The sequence below is a fragment of the Cryptotermes secundus genome, unplaced genomic scaffold, assembly GCF_002891405.2.
Source record: "Cryptotermes secundus unplaced genomic scaffold, Csec_1.0 scaffold167, whole genome shotgun sequence".
In the NCBI taxonomy this organism is placed as follows: Eukaryota; Metazoa; Arthropoda; class Insecta; order Blattodea; family Kalotermitidae; genus Cryptotermes; species Cryptotermes secundus.
The window spans coordinates 74,591-98,683 of NW_019742553.1; the positions used below are offsets into that span (position 1 = coordinate 74,591).

The 24,093-nt window shown below is 39.0% G+C and overlaps 1 protein-coding gene across 2 annotated transcripts in view; it reads right to left on the minus strand.

Moving 5' to 3' along the window:
• Window positions 1-24,093, minus strand: part of LOC111873299 (dmX-like protein 2) — a 196,670-nt gene that overhangs the window by 65,723 nt on the left and 106,854 nt on the right. For both annotated transcript variants that reach the window (XM_023867896.2, XM_023867897.2), the window contains exon 38: window positions 21,112-21,210. In XM_023867896.2, the coding sequence (XP_023723664.1) occupies window positions 21,112-21,210 (99 nt within the window). The remainder of the gene's footprint in view (window positions 1-21,111; window positions 21,211-24,093) is intronic.

Consider the following 24,093-nt stretch of genomic DNA (forward strand, 5'->3'; position numbering starts at 1 on the left):
TCTGGATCTGAAGATGAAGGGAGCAGATTTCTCCAGAGTAACACTAAACATCTGCCAGACTATCTTCATGGGATGCATTCTGTTGGGTCTCTTATGGGACCATCTACACAACAATTATATTGTGACATGTTGCACAACGGAGAACCCCTCCCTACCCAGCAATAACGTGGCAACTCAGGCCACAGTGATGTGGCGGATGAGTCAGCGCTCCCTCCCCCCCTCCGCGGTGACGTAAGACGGCGCGAGGTGACAGCGTTGCTAGGCTATATGCAAACATGGTGACGCGGCACTGCTTCCTACTGTGACGTGGCACGTAACAGGCCCACACAGCCCCATATAAGAGAACTGCACAGCAGCTACGAGAGTTGTAATGCAGCAGCCGCGAGAAGAAGACCCGAACGCGTGGTTACAAGATCTTATGTGACAGTGTGTTATCAACAGTTCTCAAGGCAGGAGCCTGCGAGTCGAGTTGGAATATAGCAGCTGTCGCGGAAAGAAGAACCGGACGTGTGTGTTTCTGTGTAATTGGGAGTGTGTGAGACACAGAGACTTGTATAGCTCCCATACTGTAAACGTGTAGACTACTGAAGACAGAGTGAGCTGATTTGAGCATAGGGTTATAAATCGTGAAACCCCGCAACAGTGTAAACAGATTAATGCGATTAGGGTTATAAAGTGTGAAACCCCGCAACTGTGTGATAAGTAATTGTAGCCGTTACTTGTATGTTGTTAAATAAACCAATTAACAATCCGTACGGTGTCTTCAGTAACGAAACACGTTACAATATCAACGAACAAATTGATACTATTGTACTATCATCTGTTTATTTGGTATAGGCATCATTACTCGTTTTAACCCTCACAGGGTCATCATCAGGTGAATCTAGAGAAATGTGATATTAGTCAGTGAATTATCTTAATATGGATCCATATTATTACAATATTTTAGCACTTGTTTTGAGAAATCACCCTTCTTGTTAAAATTTGATCTCCAAATGCAGTTTCTCTAAAATTATGCTCAAAAATTAAGATTAAATAGATGGTTTGGATTAACATTAATAAAATTGTAATCTTAAGATTAGGCATCTGAATTATATTTTGATTTTAAATCAGCTTAAAACTATATGTTTTTTAGATTCATCCTGTTTTTTGTTATGGTTGTTTTTGGATGGTAATGTGCAGGTCAAAAAACTTTGGGGGCCCTTCTAGGAGTCTCTGTCATGTTTAATTCTTACCATGTCCGAAATCAAGTTATATGATATTTAAAATATGTTTCAATATATTCCTTTAAAGAGCTGCGTGGTGTGTATGTTTGTGACATGGTTACCCAGGCATCACGTACTTGTCCCCTAAGTGCTTTCTTTATGTCTCAGCAGTTTGGTGTGTAAACACCCACAACAAATGGCTATGTCTGCTGACCAACATACAACAAAACTCCCACTCCAGGAAGAATATTCAAGGCAACCACAACCAGTAAAGCAAACAAAACAAAAAGCAACCACATGCAACCCAAGGAGACCTAAATAAAACTGATGGTAATCCATATAACCAAAATGACCAGAACCAACTACAACAGGAAGAAAGAAAACTGCATTACAGTGAGCAGCAGACTCCTTAACCATAACAACCTGTACATCTGAAGATGGCCAGTTAGGCTGAAATCTGTAGTGTCCAATAAAGGAACACGAAAAAAGAATAGTTAACTATGTTGCAATTTCATGGCACAAAAACCCCTAAGGCAGATCTATACAGTGCAACAGGATGCTGAAATATAACATTATGAACAACAGTGCTTAAGTTGCTTCAGCAATCCATCCATACAGACAGATAGACAGAGATTTTAACAGATGCTTCAGAGGGACATGAACATTCCTAAGAAGAAGAACTTGATACCACATCTATCAGCATGTTCATACTTAATTTCATATTACTTGCTTCAGTGAGTAGGTATTGTTATCAAATACAGTTAAGTATATATATGTGTACTTGCCATTTTATTTTATATTCTACAAAGAAATGGCCTTGATAAGTTAAATATTTTAAGAAGCTTTATCATCATACAAAATTTCAAGATTCTATAAAGAGATACTGTTCTCATTATTAAAGACTGCACGCCTATCATACTGGTATCACTGACAGTAAAGACAAAAGAGGTAAAGTTATTCATGGCCTTATTTAATTAAGCAAAAAGCCATAAGGATGTATGGGGGAATGAATGTATAGCTCCTCCAATCTTAACGTCAACACTAGATGGAGGTGAGTGGTCAGCTTCATGCCACTGCTCCTACAATATATTAATATCTACACAGATATGTTGATAACCAAGTAAACATTACTTTTTCATTCCCAGGAAAATGAGTCTGGGAACAGTGTATAACATAATGACCCAGGCTCTACTCATCAGCATTATACAAGGCCAAGCATAAACAATTTCATGTACCAAACAAAATCATGTGCTACAGAAATAGTTATTTAAATTATTTTGTAGATGCGAAGTGTGCATCCCTAATAACTGCAGGAATCCAGTTAAATGCTCTGGACATACCTACTCGTGCTATCCATAATATTCAGCAGCAGTTCCAGATCCCTATGAGAGTGTCAAAACTAGGGATGAAGAGCTGTAAGAATAGATCTATGACACCTTCATGACAACACTTAAACTTCGAACAGAAGCCCGCAGTCAGCGCTGGAACCCCAGGACTCAATTTATGTTCATCATTTTACACATGGGAACTTTGCAACGAAACAATATTTTGACTATATCTGAGAACATATGGGGACAATACTGTCACGTGTTGGGTATGTAACACGACAAATAACTTCACGCCATTCTGGATCTAGCGAATTTATTGAACACTCGCTCTTACATGTACACAATTTACAGTCTCACAACTACTGCCATTGGCAGTATCACAATTAGGTCTTCTGATTTAGTCCTTTCCATTCACTCGATGCAACTCAACTCGTAGCTGCTGGGGTCCACTCAGCCTCATGAGGATAACTGAGGTACCATTTCCAAGGAAATAGTGGCTCTGGTTTAGAAAACCGAGATTAACAGCCATGGGGATCCACTGCGCTGACAACGCGACACACTCTATTCACAAAAGTTGGCACTAACTTAGCCAACTAGCGGCAGTCGCTCGGTCAGTATAGTTCACTTGCAGACTAAATGCCATGGAGTTTGTTTTGTTTTTTGATTCTCCTTTAAGCTGCTACAGGAACAAGAAGTCTGTATTCCAAGAAAGACTTAATAGTGTTCTCACTTACGGATCTACAATTGACATTCTATGTATTTATCGCTGGACTAATATACAGCATACTGCTGTTTGTGTTGCAAGCCATAAGAAGATATCAAGCTTGTGACAAACTGTGTGGGAACAAATATATGAGCTAGGTGTGTAAGTTATTTCTACACTGCAAACAGGTAATGAGCAATGTCCATGCATGATTTGAGGCTGCTGCAGTGACAGCACACAATTAAGCTTTCTCGGGCAATTAGCCATATCAACAGGGAGACAGTGTCCAGAGTTTCAGAGACTTTCCCTGTCTCCATCATCAAACCCTGACGATGGAGCCAGAGACAATCTCTTAAATGTGACACACTATCTTCATGCTGACATGCCTGAGTACCCAAACAGACATCTGTGTATAAAATGGACATTCCATAAACACTATTGGAAAAGTCTTCACTTGAAGCAGAGAGGGAAATATACATAAAAAAAAACCTTAAAGAATATGTAATGACACATATGTCAAAGACAAGTACAGCAGAAAGTATCAAAGGAAAAGTACTGTCATGTATTAGTGACTAGACAAAAGGTTTGCACTGGTAATTGGATTTATTGAACACTTATAACTACAAACATTCTAACTGATTTACACACTCTAAATCACTACAGCTACTGCACACAAAGTCCTCTATTTGTTCACTAGTCATTGCCAGGTAACAGCTGCTAACAATGCGACTTAACACTCTCTCAAATAGTAACTGCTGACTCCAACTCATGACTCCCAACTGACTAACATTTCCCACTCATCCTCACTATATAGGCTTGGCATGGACCACATACAAAACACCGTATCTAACGCTTCTTCCATTCTTGCATGCACATCAATTGCCATGGGGAAAGCGTTCACCAAGTCATTGCTTAGCAAAGGCTGCCTCTTTTCTTTTCACTCATCCAGCTTTCAGCCGTCACGTCACAGTATGCATAGCTTCTTTTATAGTTTGTTATATAATGGTGTTATCAACATCGAGACTACATGATGTCCAATTATATGATGATTGATGAAGGATGAATTGAAAGGGATTTGGAAGAAAGGGGCTGTGGCCTAATCATGATACTATCAAGAATGTGCCTGGAGGAACTGAAGAAAACCACAAAAAAACCTCAGTCAGGACAGCCAGTGTCCCAGCTCAGATCTGTACTGAGGACCTTCTAAATACAAGTCTAGAGCATTACTGTTAGACCATCCTGTTTGAATAAAGTACACATACAACTCTAAGAATTACAGCATAAGTGATCTAAAAGATCTCTAAATTTGTGAAGAATGTGTGAACAATATAACATCATCAACAGTAAAAACGTAAAGCTATCGCTGTAACAGGCCATGAAGGCCCATAGGGTTGTGAGACGTCAAGGGTCCCACATTATCTAGACAGTCAGCTCAAAGATGGCAGTAAGGTTGTCAGCCTTACGCACTGGCCGCACTTTACTCCCGAGGAAAATTATTTAATTAAGTCCTGGTACTCATTTCTGTTAGAGGCTGAGTCGACACCAGGGCCATAGTGCGGCCAGAAGGATTAGGTCAATTAAAAAAAGTCCAATGACTTCATCGGGACTTGAAACCATGACATTCTGGCTTGTAGCATAGTGCCTCAACCAACTATGCTACCGCGTGCCCCACATCATCAACAGAGAGAAGAAAATTCATATTGCATGAAATAACTTTACTACATTTCTGCTCAATCTAGCAGATATATGGTGAATGGACACAGAAAAAAAGAACAAGATGATGACAACAACGACAATGATGACAACACAGTTAAATGTACAAGTAGTATAAAATCACTGAAAAAAGATGAAGTACTTCCTGCCTTTCTGTGTGGTTACTAATGTAAGGAAGGAGTGTTGACTAGAAATCATAAAGGCTATTTTCCTATTGCAGATTTCCAGTCCTAAAAATTTTGCACTCTCAAATGTCTTATTTACATGATATAAATTTATAACCCAACGATAAAATTCAACTTATCTCATGAACAGGGAGTCTGACACACAGTCTTAATATTTTTTGTTTCTTGAGAGGAGTATCAGGAGTGACAATTTTTCCACTTCATTTAAAACTAAATAAGCTCTGCAACTGAAACAGTGTCATTAAATGATCTAAGAACAAATCTACCACACGCATCCTCTCTCATATGTAAGAAAACAGGAATAAAAATGGTACTCAACATTAAACACACGTCATCACCAAATTTTCCTGAGCTCAACAGCGTAATACTGTCAATGTTAACAAAGCATATCTGCACATGTTCCCTTTTAGACTGACTGCTAGATAAACTGCCTTCTTATTAAGTTATCTTATGAATGATCTACAAGATATACTGCCTTATTATTAAGTTATCATATGAATGATCTACAAGATACACTGCCCTATTATTATATTATCATATGAATGATTTACATCAATCACTGTGACAGTAACTGTCCCCAATACGAGTGGTAATCATACTGTATTTCCATACTGTGAACCCTTTATCATAATTTCACATTATACACCATTTCTGTGTGTAAAATAAATCCTACAACAAAAACTATGTAAAATATTATGTGTATCAGTAAATTCATGATATAAATAACTCTTATTTCCACGTAAATTATTTTAATATTACATTTTTATACCTTCTGCTTTATAGCTTAATTTTGTTACTGTAACTACTTCTATGTTCATATGAGTGAATGGCTGATTACCAGCGCATGTATCACTGTTTGTGGCTTATCCATGCACCATTTCTAATTGCATTTGCAATCCTCCTACACCTATTCAGTGTGCTCTGTCCACCCATCCATCTGGACACAATATAATTTGAAAACAGGAGGACAGATTTTCATGAAATCTTATTTCTAAGGATTTTACAAAAAACAGTTGAACCATTTCAGCTCTCATTTACTGACAATTCTTGTGACCACTTTATGTTGAAAACTGCATAAATTTCTGAGCATATCTTAAGCATAACTCACTAAATGTTTATTAGAAATGAAGACTGTTTTGAGCAAAAACCACAAAAAGAAATAAAATGCATATTTGATGTCAAATGCACTTTTTCTGTTAAGCCTCATGGTTTCAGAGGTAATTAATTAAACACCCTGGACACTTCGTGTACATTTCTGGGTTTCCATTTAGTATCTTGGACTACTCACTCTTGTTGATTATTCATGTGTCTTTCCCCTTTCATTAGCATGGATGATTAAACAGAAGGAACTTGGTGCACCACAATTTTTATACTAGGCATAAATTTTCTAACATGTTTAATGTAGTTACTTTAAAATACCTCATAGTGTTTCATTCTCTTTCTGAAGATTTAATCCTACAGGAAGAAAAGTCAAAATTCTCAAGTTTAAAATGAAATGGGAACAGCATCTTCCAGTTCGTCACTGCCAGAGAACCTCAATGCCTACAATAATGTTTTCATAAGTACACAAAATACTCAATTGGGGCCAGGTATGGAAAGTAATATGGGTGATTGATCTCCTGGTATATCACAAACTGGTCTGAATTTCTGGTTGCCTGTGGGTGGAAGGGTTATCATGAAGAACAACTACTCCTAACTATCTTTTGCAGGACTGTCCAAATACTACCCGCACAACCTTCAGTAATGTAAGCACACTCAACAATAGAATGAATGTTTATAGTTTGTTGCTAGGCAGCAGTCAGCACAACAATCGACTAGCAAAGTAACTATCATGTAACTGGCTTTCCATTGGGTCCATGCTGCGACCATTGCTATGTAATCGTTAGGTAAATATGTTTCAACAACAGAGGCTGTTTTTTCTGTGCATGGCCCTGTGAGTCTTACGGGGTGACAAAATGGGAAGTCTCAAATCCTGGACAGTAAAATATGGTCATGAGTACCAACGGACGCAGACCAGAGAAAGACTGTGCTGGAAAGGGCCAGCAGCATATACAAAAGACAAATCCGTCCTCTCGCCCAAGACCGTAACTGTCAAAGAGTAATAAATATCTGGTCATGAGCCCCAGATGGGGCTTGACACCAAGATTTACTGACTGACTGACCATCAGTCATAATGTGACTTTGACTTTGACACTTCAGTTGAGTTCTCGATAGGAGACCGCCATGGAAATTTCGTAGACCTGTGAGGAATTAAAGTGTGATTTGAAGACTGTGTTTATGTGTCATACTGGGAGTGTGTGATCCAGTGAGACTTTTATAGTTTCTGTGTTGAGATCTGTTGCCAGGAGACTGCTGAAGACTGGGAATCCTAGTGTGAGTGTAACAGTGAATTATGAAGTGTGTGTAAATCAGTGATAGTGCTGTAATTTAAATGTAAATAAGCGAGGTTGTAACCAAAGTGTTAATAAATCAAATAATCTGAACCCATCACTTTTGTTGTGAGTACCATCCTACATGTGACAATATCAAATAAATTACTTTCTACGGTAAATGTCAACAGACAACCCATTCCCACAGAACTTCCAACTTATCCAGTAAAAGAAGCTGTCATCATTCATAAATATCTCATTATCTACTGGTACACAGTTTCACTGATAATTCATCTTTCTTGTTTCTGTGGGGTTTATTTCAAGGCACTGGCAGAATCTTGAACAACAGTGTTGAATGGTAGAATTTTTCTACTGCAGACAGGTCATGTGGGATTTATGGTAGACAAAGAGGAACTGGGTCTGGTTTTCTCTCAGTATTTCAGTTTCATCTGCCTATTTTCATTCCGCCATGTGTTCCACTTTCATTAATCATCCCATCATTGATGCTACACAGTCTCAATACTAACAGTATAGTTAAGTAACTAACAAAATAAAATATTAGCCAGCTCTTACTGGACAGACTGAAGGAAATGACAAAAAGATTCAATACAGGATAGCCGGCATTCTGACTAAGAATAAAACCAGGCACCTTCTGTGTAAAAGTTTACAGCATTATCATTAGACCAATCAGTTTGGTCTAGCTTGTCTGTACCTTATAATTAACTGCTAGTAAAATAAGCATACTATAAAAACATGACACTTAATAACTTTGTACCTTACCATTACTGCTTAAATAAATAAGGTACATGCCACCAGCAAACACTTAATGATCATTCACACTGTTGTGACTTTGCTCCTGTTAAGAGGTAACACGCCACAACTATCATTACCATGTTCACAAGAAAGGAAGATAGTTTTTAATTCTCATCCAAAATGAAAATGGTTTCATTTCGCACTTGTGCACTGAATTATTCTTTTTAATTTACACAATTCTGTTGTTTAAATTAAAATTTTGTATTGTGGAACTGCATAAAGAAATCTTCATTTATAAACGGAGAAGCTGAGTATTGGGCATCTTAATATTACAGAATGCTGCAGATACAGTATACACTCATAAACTACAATTAATTAAAAATCGTTTATGAAGCATAAAAAGGCCAAACCTAACTATTTCTGGTAAGTACAATTACATGTTACTTTCTTAATATTGTCTAAAAATGTTCCACAGGAGCAGAATATAACATTTTTTTAAAGAATAAACAGTACACAAATATGATCAGGTGGGTTAGCACAGAGGTAAAGCTCAAAACTAGTATCCAGAAGTGCTTGGTTCATGACTCGGCCCGGACATCAGCTATCCAGCGGAGGTTCTACAGTCCTACCAGGCTAATACTGGGATAGTACCTCAGTTAGGCCATAACCACTACCCTCTAACACATTCTGAATCCACCAATCATTCTGCCATGTGACACTACATATAATGACATCATCATAAAATAGCCTGTACCATTAAATGAAATGTGAAATTACGTACTTCTTTGTTCTAAAAAAGTTGCGAAATTTGACTAGATAACCCAAGATGGTGCCGGTCACGGTAGCCAAGCAGTCTAAGGCATGCACTGGCTTCGCTCGCTCAAAAGCTAGGAGTGGGTTCCAATCCTACTCAGGGTATGAATGGTTCATGTTTGTGTGTGTATGTGCGTTTTTCTGTATTTGTGTACAGGCAGAGGTCTTGCTACGAGCTGATCACCCGCCTAAGGAGTCCTGCTAAATGTCTAGGATCCAGTAAACCAAAGTGAAATGGAGAGTTTCATGGAGGTAGGTCAAGGCCCAAATTGGGGCTGTAGCGCCAGAGGAAAAAGAAAACCAAGATGGTGGAATAGTCTTACATCTTTTATAAAATATACAATATTTTACTCAAATTTGGGGAAGGTCGCTGGTTCAAGTCCCGATGAGGTCATTGGATTTTTTTCAATTGACCTAATCCTTCCAGCCGCACTAGGCCCTGGGGTTTACTCAGCCTCTAACAGAAATGAGTATCAGGAATTAATTAAATGATTTTCCTGGGGAGTGAAGCGTGGCCGGCGCGTAAGGCTTGACAACCTTACCGCCATCTCTGAGCCAACTGTCAAGGTAACGTTGGACCCTTAACATCTCACAACCCTATGGGCCTTCACAGCCTGTTACAGGGATAGCTTTACTTACTTTTACTTACTCAAATTTACATAATGCATACTATGTTCGTGTGAGATGAGGAGCACCTAGTTCTATCTGGTGAATACTACTTCAAAAAACAATTGCTTATAGTAGGGGTTAATGAACATATACCTCTTTTAACTTCGAAATTTAACCTTTGTCTTATATGTGACATGATGTTCAAAGTTATCACTTACTTTTTAACCTTGAATATAGCCTGAATTATAAAATCTAGCATGAAGCCTATTTTTGAAACAAGAGTTGTTTAGTTGGACTTTAGGTTCTCCATCTTTTGAGATATGATGATGCCATGTAGTGTTGTAGAAGTTTACTCTTCATTAAATCTTTAGGACTGAACAGTAAATTTGCTGTGTACTCCTTGCTCCTTGCTCTTAAATGAACTTCTACTAGACTATACAGCGTCACATCCAATACAGTACTATTTCAACTTAGTTGATTTGTACTTAAAGATATGTAGACAATATAAGAAAGATTTATTCTTTGCAATTTTTCTTACTTCATAACTAAATGAAGTAAAGTAACAAAAGGTATAATATCAATGAAGTAATAAATTTTAACCTATTTTGAGATATCCCATACAAGATTTAAACAGGCGGCATTACACATACACATATGATGATATTAAAAGATAAAATTTAATTGCATAACTGTACTCCAAACACAGGGTCTGAGTTTCCACTATTGCGTTATGATGCATAAATATTAAATAATCAAAATCTATTCTACAATACTGTAATGTATAGCACCACTGATATGCGATGATCACGAGAAGGAACATGTATTGCTTGACAATGGCTCTGTAAACATGTTCCCACACAAACGAGATGCACACAACAGTACAGTTACAATGGAAATGAGTTTTTTTTTCTGTTGGGTCTGCCCCAAGGCTATATAGCGAGGACCACAAGCTGATTGAGTGGCAGTTCAACTGAGATGAGTGAAGTGAAGTGAAGTGAAGTGAAGTGAAGTAATTGGTTGCTGAGAGTTCGGTTGAGGGTTGGCAGTTCTGTTGAGCTCTTCAAGGGAGACTAAGAAAACATGGTAGCAGCCTCCGTAGTCTAGAGGTAACATTCCCAACTCATGACTCGTAGTATGTGGGTTCAAATACCCGGCAGAGGTCGAATTTTTAAGGGCGGAAAAATTCAGGGAACAAGGAGGGACTTTAAGCCGTGGGTCCCGTGTCGTAGCTTTACAGCACATAAAAGAACCTCATATCTCCAAAGGAGGTCACTGAGCCAAATTAACGGACGTTTCCTGCCCAACAGCAGTCTCTAATACCTCTGGTAGATGGGGGAAGCATTATAGATATCTCTCAGCTAGTAGAGCTGGTCTCGCTGTCTGGGTGGGACTGATGGTAAGCACCAGTACCAGTAGGATATAGAGACTGGTAGAAATCATAGAGGGAAGCACAATGGACCAATACAGGTCTCAGTGCATGGGGAAACCCACCCTCTCCAATAACTAACTAAGAAGACATGGTGCTATAGCTGAGTTGTCAGTTGAAAGTCAGCCTGTGATGAGAAGACTACGAGCTTGGTGTGAAATGGCTGCCAGCCTGGGAGTTGTCAGTTGTTAGTTGAGGGTTGGTAATTCAGTTGAGCTCTTCCAGGGAGGCTTAGAAGAGATCGAGCTAGAGTTGAGTTGACAGTTGACAAGAGTTCTGCCCAGGTGACTGTAATAAGAGGACCTGAGTGCGGGAAGCTGAAGAATCTGAAGAATCTCCACTGTTAGAAGCCGTTGCTAGGGAATGTCTGTTGGAGACACAGAAGGCTGGGAGGAGGCTTAGCAGGTGCCGTGATGATCTGTGAATTGTGGAGATAGCAGTGGCGCTGTAATTACTCGTGGTTCCAAGTGGTGTATATAAGTGCTCAATAAATTCATTCGCCAATTCATACCACATCTACAATCACACACCCCTAAATCGAGACATTCTGGTGTCAGAAGTGGTCAGATTGGACAGTGTATTGGAATCTGATGGACATATTGCCATACCACGGAAATGGAACAAACAATGGAACAAACGATGGCACACCTGCTGGCCGCAATAAGGGCCGGTCATGAGGAGAAGACAGGCCAATTTTGATGCCCATCATGAAAGGATGATAGCCAGTGTGAATGCCTGGCAAAAAGAGATGATGGCCTGCCAAGAAGCAGGGAAGGTCTTTTCAGAAATGATGCAGGCAAATCCAGAGGAAATTAAGTCTGACTCGGTGCATGACGTCATGACAACTGTCACAGCACTGAACAAGTGGTACAGGGACCGGCATCTAGCTGTAAGGTGCCATGGTCAGCAGAAGAAATGGACCCAGGGCAATGGTGTGTCCTGGAAGAAACTGGCCGCCTGCTGACGAATAACCTGCCGTGCCATTCCTGCACAGTGTAAGGGACATGGTCATCAGGGGCACAGCCAGGACAATGTTGCAAGAGAAGCCCCTGAAGGACAGACACTTGAGAGGAAATAGCAGACATGCCAGGAATAAGAAACCGAGATATAAAGGAGCAATTACGTCTGAGGAAGGAGTGGAAAAGCAGCCACAGCATCAAAGGGTGAAGCAGCAGACAGAAGCTATGTCTGGGAAGCGTGAAGATATTACATGTGGCCCACAGTCAACTCATGAGTTGAAGGGTCGTGATGCGAGCAGTTGGAACTTCCTCCGAACTGTGGAAAATGAATGTCAGGACACTGTGGAGGGGTTGACCACCACTGAAATGAAAGAAGGTACTGCTAACAACAGCCTAAAAGCCATAAATGAAGGAGCACTGACGACTCTCTAAACTTTTGACGGCACCAACCGGAGGAAGATTGTGGTGATAAACTTGGAAGGACTGGTAACTTGTGTGGGAGCCACTTGGGAGGAACGGCCATATGGAGGGAGCAGAGGGGCGGTTGTAGAGCAAACACCGTGAAAAACCGAGCCACAGGAAGGAAGATGAAACCAAGCCCAGATGTCACAAGGAGAGCCCTTGGAAAAGAAATGGAGGTATGCCTGTTGGCCATTCAGGAGGGTGCAATGTAAGGTGTAGTACTGTTGCTATGCAATGATCGTGAGAAGGAACATGTGTTGCTTGGTAACAGCTTGGTAAACGCATTCTCGCAGAAACAACACGCACACAACAATACAGTTACAATGAAAATGGGTGTTTTCTGTTGGGCCCGCCCTGAGGCTATATAGCGAGGACCCCAGGCCCATTCAAAGTCAAAGTTACTTTATGACTGGCGGTTTACCACCACTCAGTTCATCTTGGCAACAAGCCCCTTGAGAGTCACAACCAGTATTTTTTTTTTCCAACTGAACACTTACAGTAGTAGTCCTTATTTAACATAATCTCTGACGAGAGGATGGGTCAGTCATTTACAATTGCTGCTGGCCCTCGCCAGTGCAGTTACTCTTAGGTTCAAGTCCTGCAGGACTCATGACCACATTTTACTGTCTCAGATTTGAGACTCTTCCAACTGGAGGGTCAGGTCCCCGTATTTATATCACCCAAGAATAGGGTGGCACAGTTATACCCCCAGGCACTGGGTTCCCTTTACGTCACCTACTACAACTTACAGGGCTGCAGTGAAGGTATTCGACCCTGCCTCCACATGGAGAAGTGGCAGTTCAGCTGATATCTTCAAGGGTGACTAAAAAGAGATGGCACTATAGTTGAGTTGTCAGTTGAAAGTCATCTTCCTTTCCAACTAAGCACTCTTGGAACTGACTAAGTCTTCTCTTCACAGACTAAATGACGAAGCTCTAACCTTGTCCCTTGCTTATAACATCTCAGGACCCACCTTGCAGAGAGCACTGTTCCTCTGGTTCATGCATATCCATTGCAGTGGAAACATGTTTACGGAACCGCTCCCTAGCAGCGGTCGTCCATTCTTGCTTATTAAGAATCTGCTGCCTAGAAATGGACGTTGTTCCATTGGTTGTATGGTGGCCGGTGCCTAGAAACGAATGTTTCAGAGTCCTTCACTAGCAATGGTTGTTTTGTTGGCTCCAGAGTTCTTGCTACGAGCAAATACCCCACATCATAATTAAAATCACTTCAGAGTCACTGAGCACGCTGGTGAAGTGGTATTGTTCAGAACTTGCATTTTGGAGGTACTCAGTTCAAATCTCTGCCTGGACACCAGCTATCCTGCCTGAGGTTTACAGTGATTTTTTTTAACTCCCTCAAGGCAAATGCCAAGATAATATCACAGGTTGGCCATGATGGTCCTTCAAAATCCTTTCCAGTTCAATGTTCATCAGTCACTCTGCCAACAAGCAAGTTGGCTCAAGTGGTAATACTTCTGACTTGTATTTTTGAAGTGCCTGGTTTGAATCTCAGCCAAGACACTGGCTATTCCAACTGAGATATTTTGTGGCTTTCTTTAGACCTTTGAATTGAATGCTGAGGCATTACCTTGAAATAGGCCATGACCACTGGTTTTCATACACAAACCAATTTATCATTTGTTAATCACCCTGCCATTCAATGCTATATAGTCTGATCTACTAAAACATCATTTGATAAACCATAACTAAATAAATAAACAAATAAACCAATAGGTCATCCTAGAACCTGACACTACATTGTCCAGATACTTAGTTGTAAAATAAACAAAACAAAAGCAGTGTACAAGTTAGGTGGTCATTGTAAAGAAACACTGCAGACCAAAATTAAATTTCAATAAATCTTACTCAAAGAGTTACCAGTCTTAAATTTCACAGAAGGATGTTGAGCCAGAGCAAAATTTTCATAGACATAGAGAAGTGGTAACAGTAGACATAATTTTTTAGGCTTGGATAAAATACAGTGAAGTCCCCATTCAAGGTTTGTTGGGGAGCAGTGGATTTCAATAATAAATTGTGGAATATCTTAAATGAGAGTAATTTAACAGAGACTACTATGCTGAACATTAAATGATGGAATACCTTAAACTGAGGAACAACAAATGGAGGTTAAACTGCACAAATTTATTAAAACTTGTGTATGTCTAGTTTATAGTATTTAAAGTAAAGCCTGGGATACCTCAGCCTATCTTGTATGCATGCACTATTATGAAAGTAATTTCCTAGTGCAAGATTATCTATTTTCAACAAAATAAAATATATAAACTCGCAAACTGTGAGTAACACAGATTGCATACTGATCTATAAAATAAAATACACTAAGCTATTTATTCAGTTCAATTTCTTCCTTTGATTTCAGTATAAGAAGATCTTTTCTTTATTTACAGGTATTTTAGAGAATTTTGTACATACGGCTATGACACATGCAGAACATTGTGTGCTTCTTTTACTGGTATGTTGCATCAAAACAAAACAAAGTTCCCAGATCATTAATTCTGTAACACATGACTGTAAGTCTGTTTTACCAGACACCTGGCTGGTTATGCACTACTTGAAAAACCTGAAACAGGCCCACCAACTACTTGTTCTTAGTGAGGCAACTAAGCATAATGATCTTGTGTCCGAGTACATGACTGTGTTACTGCAGCAAATCTACACACAAGAGATAATTCCTGTCACCAATCTTATAAGCATCACAGATAAATGCAGTCAAGGGAATCCAGTTCTAAATGGTGACTTAATTCTGTTGTTGTCTACAAATGAACCTTTAGCTTTATTTCAGAATGCTAAAATATGCATCACTCACTGGAAAACCACAGCACATTTTATCATCACAATATTACATACCTTCTTGCATGATGACCAGACTACAAGTAAAGCTCTGGCTCTATCCATATTTGAATATCTCTGGATAAAGGAGAGACTACTGAATGTTTTGATTGTGACAACAGATTCACATTTCAGTTGTGGAAATAATGAAAACAATAATTCCATTAAAGTCTGGATGTACAATCCTTTTGAACTAAACACAAACAATTCAAGAGGAAATATTTATAATCTTGAATATGGTCATGCTCATGTTAACAAACACACAGACAAAAGGTTAAGAAATTTACATGGATACCCACTGCATATATCCATGTTTCCACAGTATCCTACTGCTATTCTTGTGAGTAATGTTGAAAACAATTCCATAATATATGAAGGAATGGATGGATACATCCTGTCTACAATGGCCCAGTATTTTAACTTCAAGTTTAAAATCCATACATTTTATGGTAACAACCGATATGGGTTAGTGTTGCAGAATGGCTCAATTCTGGGTTCTCTTGCAGATGTAGTGCATGGGAGAACTGAAATATCATTCAATTCGCGTTTCATCATGTGGTATGGCACAGATAACATTGACTTTTCAATTCCTGTTACCAGCGACAAACTGTGTATCATAGCACCAAAAGCTAAACGCATACCAAAATGGAAGAACATGCTCATGTGTTACAAACCAGAAGTATGGTTGTCACTGTTACTCATCTATTTCACATGTGTTGTGTGTTTTTACCTCCTTCAGAAATTCCACTTACAAAATCAGTCCATTGGATGTTTGCCAGCATTTGACATGTTCCAAGTTTTTGTGCTGTCACCAGTAAGCCATCCTCCCAGGATCCTGATGCAACAGTTGCTATTTGCATCATGCCTACTTTTCAGTTTGGTAATGATGAATATATTTCAAGGCCTCTTGGTTACCAATATAACATCTCCAAACTATGGGACTGATATTCACACACTGGAACAACTATATGATTCCAACTTACAGATCCTCACAGGATCTTCTTCAACTAGGGATATGCTTAAGAATGGAGGATACATTGTTACCAAGAAGCTCAAAGTGTTTGAAGGAACACGAGAAGAGATGATTCAACATGTGCTAAAGTCTGATGCAGCTATTACTGAAAGGGAGAGCAGCGTAAGGTTTCTGGTTACAAAACACATCTTGCCAGATGGCACAGCGCTGATGCACATGGTTGACGAGTGTCCAGGCTACTATTATTTAGCTTACATTCTTCCAAAGCATACTCCGTACCTACAAGTGTTCAACTCATTTTTCCACAAAGTTATTGAATGTGGTCTGACGGAAAAGTGGTTCTGGGATTCAATAGACATCAAGACAAAGTTAACTTACAGAAAATCTCAACTTAAACCAAAAACTCTAAAATTATTTTCACTCTCTGATCTTCAGCTTGCATTCTACATTCTTGCTGCTGGATTGATGCTTAGTTCACTTGTATTTGGAGCAGAACTTTCAATAGGTATAAGGAACTTCCAGCAACTTAACAAGTGAAAAAATTTTGAATGAAGTTATCACAGACAGGTTAGTGCAACATCAAATTCTAATTATAGATACACTGCAGAAATGACCTGAACGGAGTTAAAAACAAACTTAACATAAATCAATATTGTCGCGTATCGGGCATATATCGCGACAAATAAGTTCACGTCGTATTTTATATAGCGAATTTTATTTCACATCCGCTCTCACAATCACCCAAATTACAGATTTACGATTACTGCTATCTGCAGTATCACAATTAGTACACTCCAAATGCCACAATACAACTGACTGGTTGCTGGCTAACTCGGCGGTAGCTCCAGGTCTCGCGGACTGTCTCAGTACAACTCAGTACAACTGACTGTGAATAGCCTTCGCTGTGCCTCATGTAGCCTCGATCGGACCATATGGAAAACGGCCGCGTAATAGGCACCCTTTTTGCCTGGCGCTGTGTTGCTATGTAACGCTAGTGGAGGTAACCGCTGTTACTATCGTAACGTCGCCGCTGTTGACTCGCGTTGCCTAGCGACCGCGATATCCCTCGGTGACGTCACCGCGGAGGGGAGTGGCGGGGCGGGAACTCGCCTATTACCGTAGTAACGCGAGCGTTACGTTACCGCCACATACCGCTGGGGAGGTAGGGGTCAACATGTCACAATATTATTCGTTCCAATTTGCTACAGAGAAATGAGTGAATAATTTCACTCAACAATTTAACATTTATATCCTTAATAAATACTGAATACTGCAAACAATGTAAATTAGAATCCCTTAAATGGATCTGTGTACAGTTTCAATTTTGGACTTACATCATCTCTTGCCAACCAGTGACTATGAAGAGTACTCTCTTTTGGAATGTGATGCCATGCAGTATGGTAAAAGTTTACTGATATTTCGAAGGAATGTACTACCTCCAGCTTCAGAAACCATGCAAGTAGGCGGCAAACAGAGTACTCATCAGCCCCGACAATAGAGACAGTATATTCATCTGAAATGTCAGTCACCTTTTACCAGCCTACATGGTGTCATATCCCAAACATCATTATTCTCGATCACTGACACTCATCACAACAGCCATGCATGCTGGCACGAGTGGCACTATCATGAAGCATTAATGAACAAGATGGTGTATACAGAGGTATCAAAACAACTTGCCAAGGGTTTTGTAAGTATTCATTTGTATTTTCAGAAATCCCAGTACTGGAATAAGCTTCATTTTAAGCCAACTCAAAATAATTTGCATATATGACAGTTATAAAGGTTATCACTGTTCATTTATATTTTAAGAGAACTGAAATATTAAACTGCTGATCACAGTGGCCACATAGTCAGAGGCATTAACTGCCTTTGCTTGCTCAAATGCTTGGATCGTGGGTTTGAATCCCACTCAAGGCACGGATGTCTGTGGATATGTTTATTCTGTTTGTGTTGTTCTGTGTGTAGGTGGCAGCCTCACGATGGGCTGATCACTCGTCCAAGGAGCCCTACCATCTGTGTAACAAAGATTACATAACTGAAGAAGAGGCCAGGGCCCAACAGAGGGCTGTAGAGCCAATGATGAATGAATGAATGAATGAATGAATGAATGAANATGTAGGTGGCAGCCTCACGATGGGCTGATCCCTCGTCCAAGGAGTCCTACCGCCTGTGTAAAACAGATTACGAAACTGAAGAAGAGGCCAGGGCCCAAGACAGGGCTGTAGAGCCATTGATGAATGAATGAATGAATGAATGAATGAAATGAAGTATTAAACTGTGCATTAGTTTTAAGTTATTTTCCATGGTGTCCAGATATTTGTTTGTTCAGAAGATACCAAGCACAAAGAGTTTGAGAACTGTTGGTGTACACAACATAACATCATATGTTTAGCAAAAAGGCTTTACCACATTACTGATGTTACTCAAGATCAGCATGACTTCTCAGTAATAAAATAAAGAGTGCAGGAAACACACCAAAAGGAAAGGAGCTGTCAGTCAAAAGAACATCATCCTAAAAAGCAGTGAAAATACGTTTTCCACTTCACACTGCCATGTGCTAGTCACTAGACATGGGGTCTGGAATGATAACTGATTTACTGAACATTTATCACACATAATTACAAAACTCTTACTAATGTGCACACACTACAAAATCATTATAGTGCAAACTGAGTCTTCTCAATCTGTTATGTCTTCACTAGCTGTTGCTTGGTAGCAGCTTCTAACAATTAAGATTTTTCTACTTCTGTGCTCAGTTTTGGGTAAACTGATGCTGGCCTTTGCCAGCACTGTCATACTGTCATTCTTGCTACCAGCCCTTGCAGGACCCACATGTGCACATTTCTTATTATATAGTCTGAGAATGCACTGCATAGAAATCACTGCTTCTAACAGTTCTTCTATTGATGGGAGTGATTTCATTGCAACGGGAACGTGTTTACAGAACCATTGCCTACCATAGGCCATATCTTCCAGCTCCACTATTCTGGTTTTCATCTGTCATGTCAGAGTGTTGTACAGTTCGTGTACACATGTTCTTATGAACCTGCTTCACTGCCTTGTCTGTCGCTTGGGTTGTTATCCAGAGAGCATGTGTTCAAACTGTTGTCACCTGGATTTTGATATCATGTAGTCTGGTACATGGTGTCATAATCGAGAAGACCACAACATGCACAATTTTCATTTTATTCTAAATGTACCCGCAGTTAACAGTTTCATTTTCCATGACCAAGTTAACAGACTTTAATGTATATCAGATGACAGATGGCTCCAGTACAGAATGAACTTAACGAAGCAGCTGAATGGAAGCTTCCCATACAAGGCACTATAAAGGAAGCAAATTTTCATGTGCAATACAGTCTTACCAAATATGTACTGCAACCTCTAAAAATTATTAGGCATGTAAGAACTTGTGCTTCCAAGTGAAAACAGTGTGATCTTCATTTGTGGTATGCTGGCTGCTTCCTCGCGACCAAGAAGGGATGATGATGTGCAATATAAGGGATGATTATAAATTCTAAGTACTCATCATAAAACACCTCAGTAATACAGTGGAGTCACATTGTACACATTTCTGACGTATGCAAATTCAATTATACATGCTTCACAAAATAAAAATAAAATGGAAAAATAAACATTTAAATAGTGCAGGCAATTCATCTACAACTTGGTCTCCATCACTGAAGCCTGTCCTTGTGTCTCCTGGATGGAAGTCCTGACCACTTTCCTCTTTTATTTTTATACTCTTCCATCTAGCTCTCTCAATTTTCATACAATTAAAAATAAAATTACTTTACATCTTATTTATATATGCCATCTTTATTACGTACATTATATGCATATATATTACAGAGCACATAAACAATTATGGGCGATTTAAGGGATATTCAAGAGTAATCCTGACTATATGTGAACATAAGCCCCGCGTAAGAAGTGATTCCACTGTATCCTGTAAGGGTTTTATGGGGAAATAACTTTACATTATGGAGCTATTGCAATTTCTGTACAGCAACACACACATATCCTTTCATGCATATATCACTTTAAATTTAAATGCCTGGAAATAAACTTGTCTGAGAGCATCTTGTATGTGTTTTAAACCACACAGAAATCACACAGAAATTATAGCAAGTGACTCAAACTGGCTATTAAAGTTAAAGTACAGTAATTTTAGTGATTAATTATTAGCATTAGTTCACTACGCTACATGATACAAACTCCGTCTTCAGTACAAACCATATATTATAGGTCTTTCGTTTTGCTCTCCCCTACACACTACATGTTTCGGCCGCAAACAGCCATCATCAGGTGTATTACTCACGTATCTGTCACACTGCACTTAGTTTAACATTTAAAATTTAAAAACACAGGTCTTCCTGATTGTTCCTTTCGTCATTATTACCAAATCTACTTCGTTGATATCTTTGTTATTTACACATGTCAATTTTGATTTCTCTGAATTAGCACTTATAAAACCTTCAGTCCTAATTTTAAAATCTTTTCAATTTTCTCTAAATTTTAAAATTTAAAAATGTCAGGGTTATTCACCCTATGTCTATAGTGCTGTAGCGGCTACTTCTTGTTTCTAGTACTGTACCGGTGTTATTCTGTGTAGTCTCTCTGTGTGCGTGCCGCTGCTTATCTTTATCTTTAGTTCACTAATCTGGATTACTCACTACTCCAGACCAGTGCAGTCTGGACTGATGAGGATTTACTGTAGTGCTAATCTGCTCTCTGGTAATGTAAGAAAACACTACTTACCTATATTCCTTTGTGAGTCTGTAGGATCACCCCAACTTAGAATTCCTGTGTCTATCTGCAAGTCCTGAACTCTAGCCTTACTAGGACTGTTCAGCAAGCCTGCACCAACAAACATATGAACTACATCAATACTTAGTTCCTATTTTCTAAAGCTGTTTTTCAAATACAAATTCATTAGATTTGGTTCAGAATTATATTGTCACGTGACCTACCCAACACAGGGGACCCCGTGCAGCAAATGTTGCTAGGCAATTGGTAAACACAACGTCACGCAACAGTGAAAGTTATCACGTAACTGTTTTCTGTGTTGTCAGCGCAGAAGCTACATAACAGGAGTATTCGTCAGTAAGAGGAAGTAACCAGTCAGTTGCAGTCTAGCATTCGCCGGAGTAAACGGAACCAGGAGAAGCAATTGTGATACTGCAGATGGCAGTAGTTGTAAAATAGTGAACTGTGTAAATGTAAGAGTGAGTGGAATAAATTCGCTATATCCAAGACAACATGAAGTTATTTGTCGCGTTACATACCCAACACGTGACAATTTTATCACAAATAAAAAAATTTAGACTCATAACTAAATTTTAAAATTATCGCCTAATCAATATGCCCTCACCCCAATAAATGATTCTTCCCAGGTCCTTTATATGTTTTACACCTCAAGAACTTTTCCTAACATCTCATTAAAAGAATAACTTCATACTATGAGAGTATGGTACTGTGATATCAAGTTTCTAAAGTTATAAAACCAATGTATTTCTCCTACAACACACTCACTCCTCAGAGGCCATACACATGGTCTTTGCAATTCCCAGAACTGTCAAACTGTAGAGGGAACAGAGCATGGAATGAATGATATAACATTTTTAGAATTTCTTAAATGCTTCAGTCAAATTACCATTTCTGCTCTCTGGTGCTGTTTCCCCATTGCATCAGTCAAAATACACAGAATAACATTTCACTAATAACACTAAATCGGAGATACGGTACTTTTTTATGCAATCCTTGTCTAAACAAGCATTTTTTGTGGGAGGAAGCCGTTCATTAGATACAGAACATGACACACTGATAACTGAAAAAATGCAGTGTTTTTTACAGATTTCAATGAATAAATGAAGAGATTCTGCCTTTCAAGTGCTTTAGTGGAATATGTCATTCACAAACTAACAAACCAATGTGTTTGTGAATTATATACATTTCCAGATTCACGTCTTCTGGAACCATGATACACATACTTTTCGAGGCCATCCTCTAAATGTTTCTGCATGTACAGGATCACATGTTAGTTTATTATAAATGGGATATGAAAGGACTGGAAAATGAAAGAAAATGTGAATTTTAGATATACCTTCACATATGTCACCTACAAACATGCATATAGCCCTGAAGTAAGTCCACAAATGTGTCCCAGTTAATCTAGCCATATCTATACATATAATCACCAATCATGCCTGTCTGTCTGCTTGTCTATTGGTCCCACCATTTCTTGTAGAAAAAAAAATTGGTTAAGACAAAGGTTATTCCTCTCAAAGGAACAACCCAGGTAAAATTGTTAATTCTGCTGCTATGTACATCTGTTTGAGTGCAGGCCATCTTATTTCCCAATTACTTTCTGTGTAAGGAAAGCAATGCCTATGTGTCAGTTAGGAGGGAAGTATTGTAATATTCTGATAAAGAGTTTGGGATACCCATGAAACTAGTGAGGCTGATTAAAATGTGTTTAAACAAAACATATAGTAAAGTCCATAGAGGTAAACATTTGTCTGATAAATTTCTTATCCAGTATGGTCTAGGACAAGGAGATGCTTTATTGCCACTCCTTTTCAATTTTCCGTTAGAATATGCCTTTAGGAAGGTCCAGGAAAACCAGGTGGGACTGAAATTAAACAGGACACATCAGCTGTTGGTCTATGCTGATGATGTGAATCTACTGTGTGATAATATATATACCATAAAGAAAAAAACACAAACTTTAATTGATGCAAGTAAGGAAGTTGGTCTAGAAGTAAACACAGAGAAAACTAAGTATATGTTGCTGTCTCATCGCCAAAATACAGGGCAAAATCACAACATAATGATAGAAAACAGATGTTTTGAAAATGTGGCACAGTTGAGATATTTGTGAATGATGATAACAAATCAAAACCTGATTGAGGAGGAAATTAAGAGGAGACAGAACTTGGGTAATGCTTGCTACCATTCAGTGCAGAACCTTTTGTCTTGTCTGCTGCCCAAAAACATAAAAATTAAAATATACAAAACTATAATTTTACCTGTGGTTCTGTATGTGTGAAACTTGATCTCTGACATTAAAGGAGGAACATAGACTGAGGGTGTTTGAGAACAGGGTGTTGAGGAGAATATTTGGACCGAAGAGGGATGAAGTGACAGGAGGTTGGAGAAAACTGCATAATGAGGAGCTTCATAACTTGTACTCTTCTGCAAGTGTAATTAGAATGATCAAGTCAAGGAGAATGATATGTGCAGAGCATGTAGCATGAATGGGGAGAATATAGATGCATATAGGATATCGGTGTGAAAGCCAGAAGGAAAGAGACCACTGGGAAGAACAAGGCGTAGTTGGGTGGACAATATTAAAATGGATCTTAGAGAGATAGGATGGGATGGTATGGATTGGCTTGATCTCAGGATAGGGACCAGAGGAGGGCTCTTGTGAACATGGTAATGAACCTTCGGGTTCCATAAAATGCAGAACCTTTTGTCTTGTCTGCTGTCCAAAAACATAAAAATTAAAATATACAAAACTATAATTTTACCTGTGGTTCTGTATGTGTGAAACTTGATCTCTGACATTAAGGGAGGAACATAGACTGAGGGTGTTTGAGAACAGGGTGTTGAGGAGAATATTTGGACCGAAGAGGGATGAAGTGACAGGAGGTTGGAGAAAACTGCATAATGAGGAGCTTCATAACTTGTACTCTTCTGCAAGTGTAATTAGAATGATCAAGTCAAGGAGAATGATAT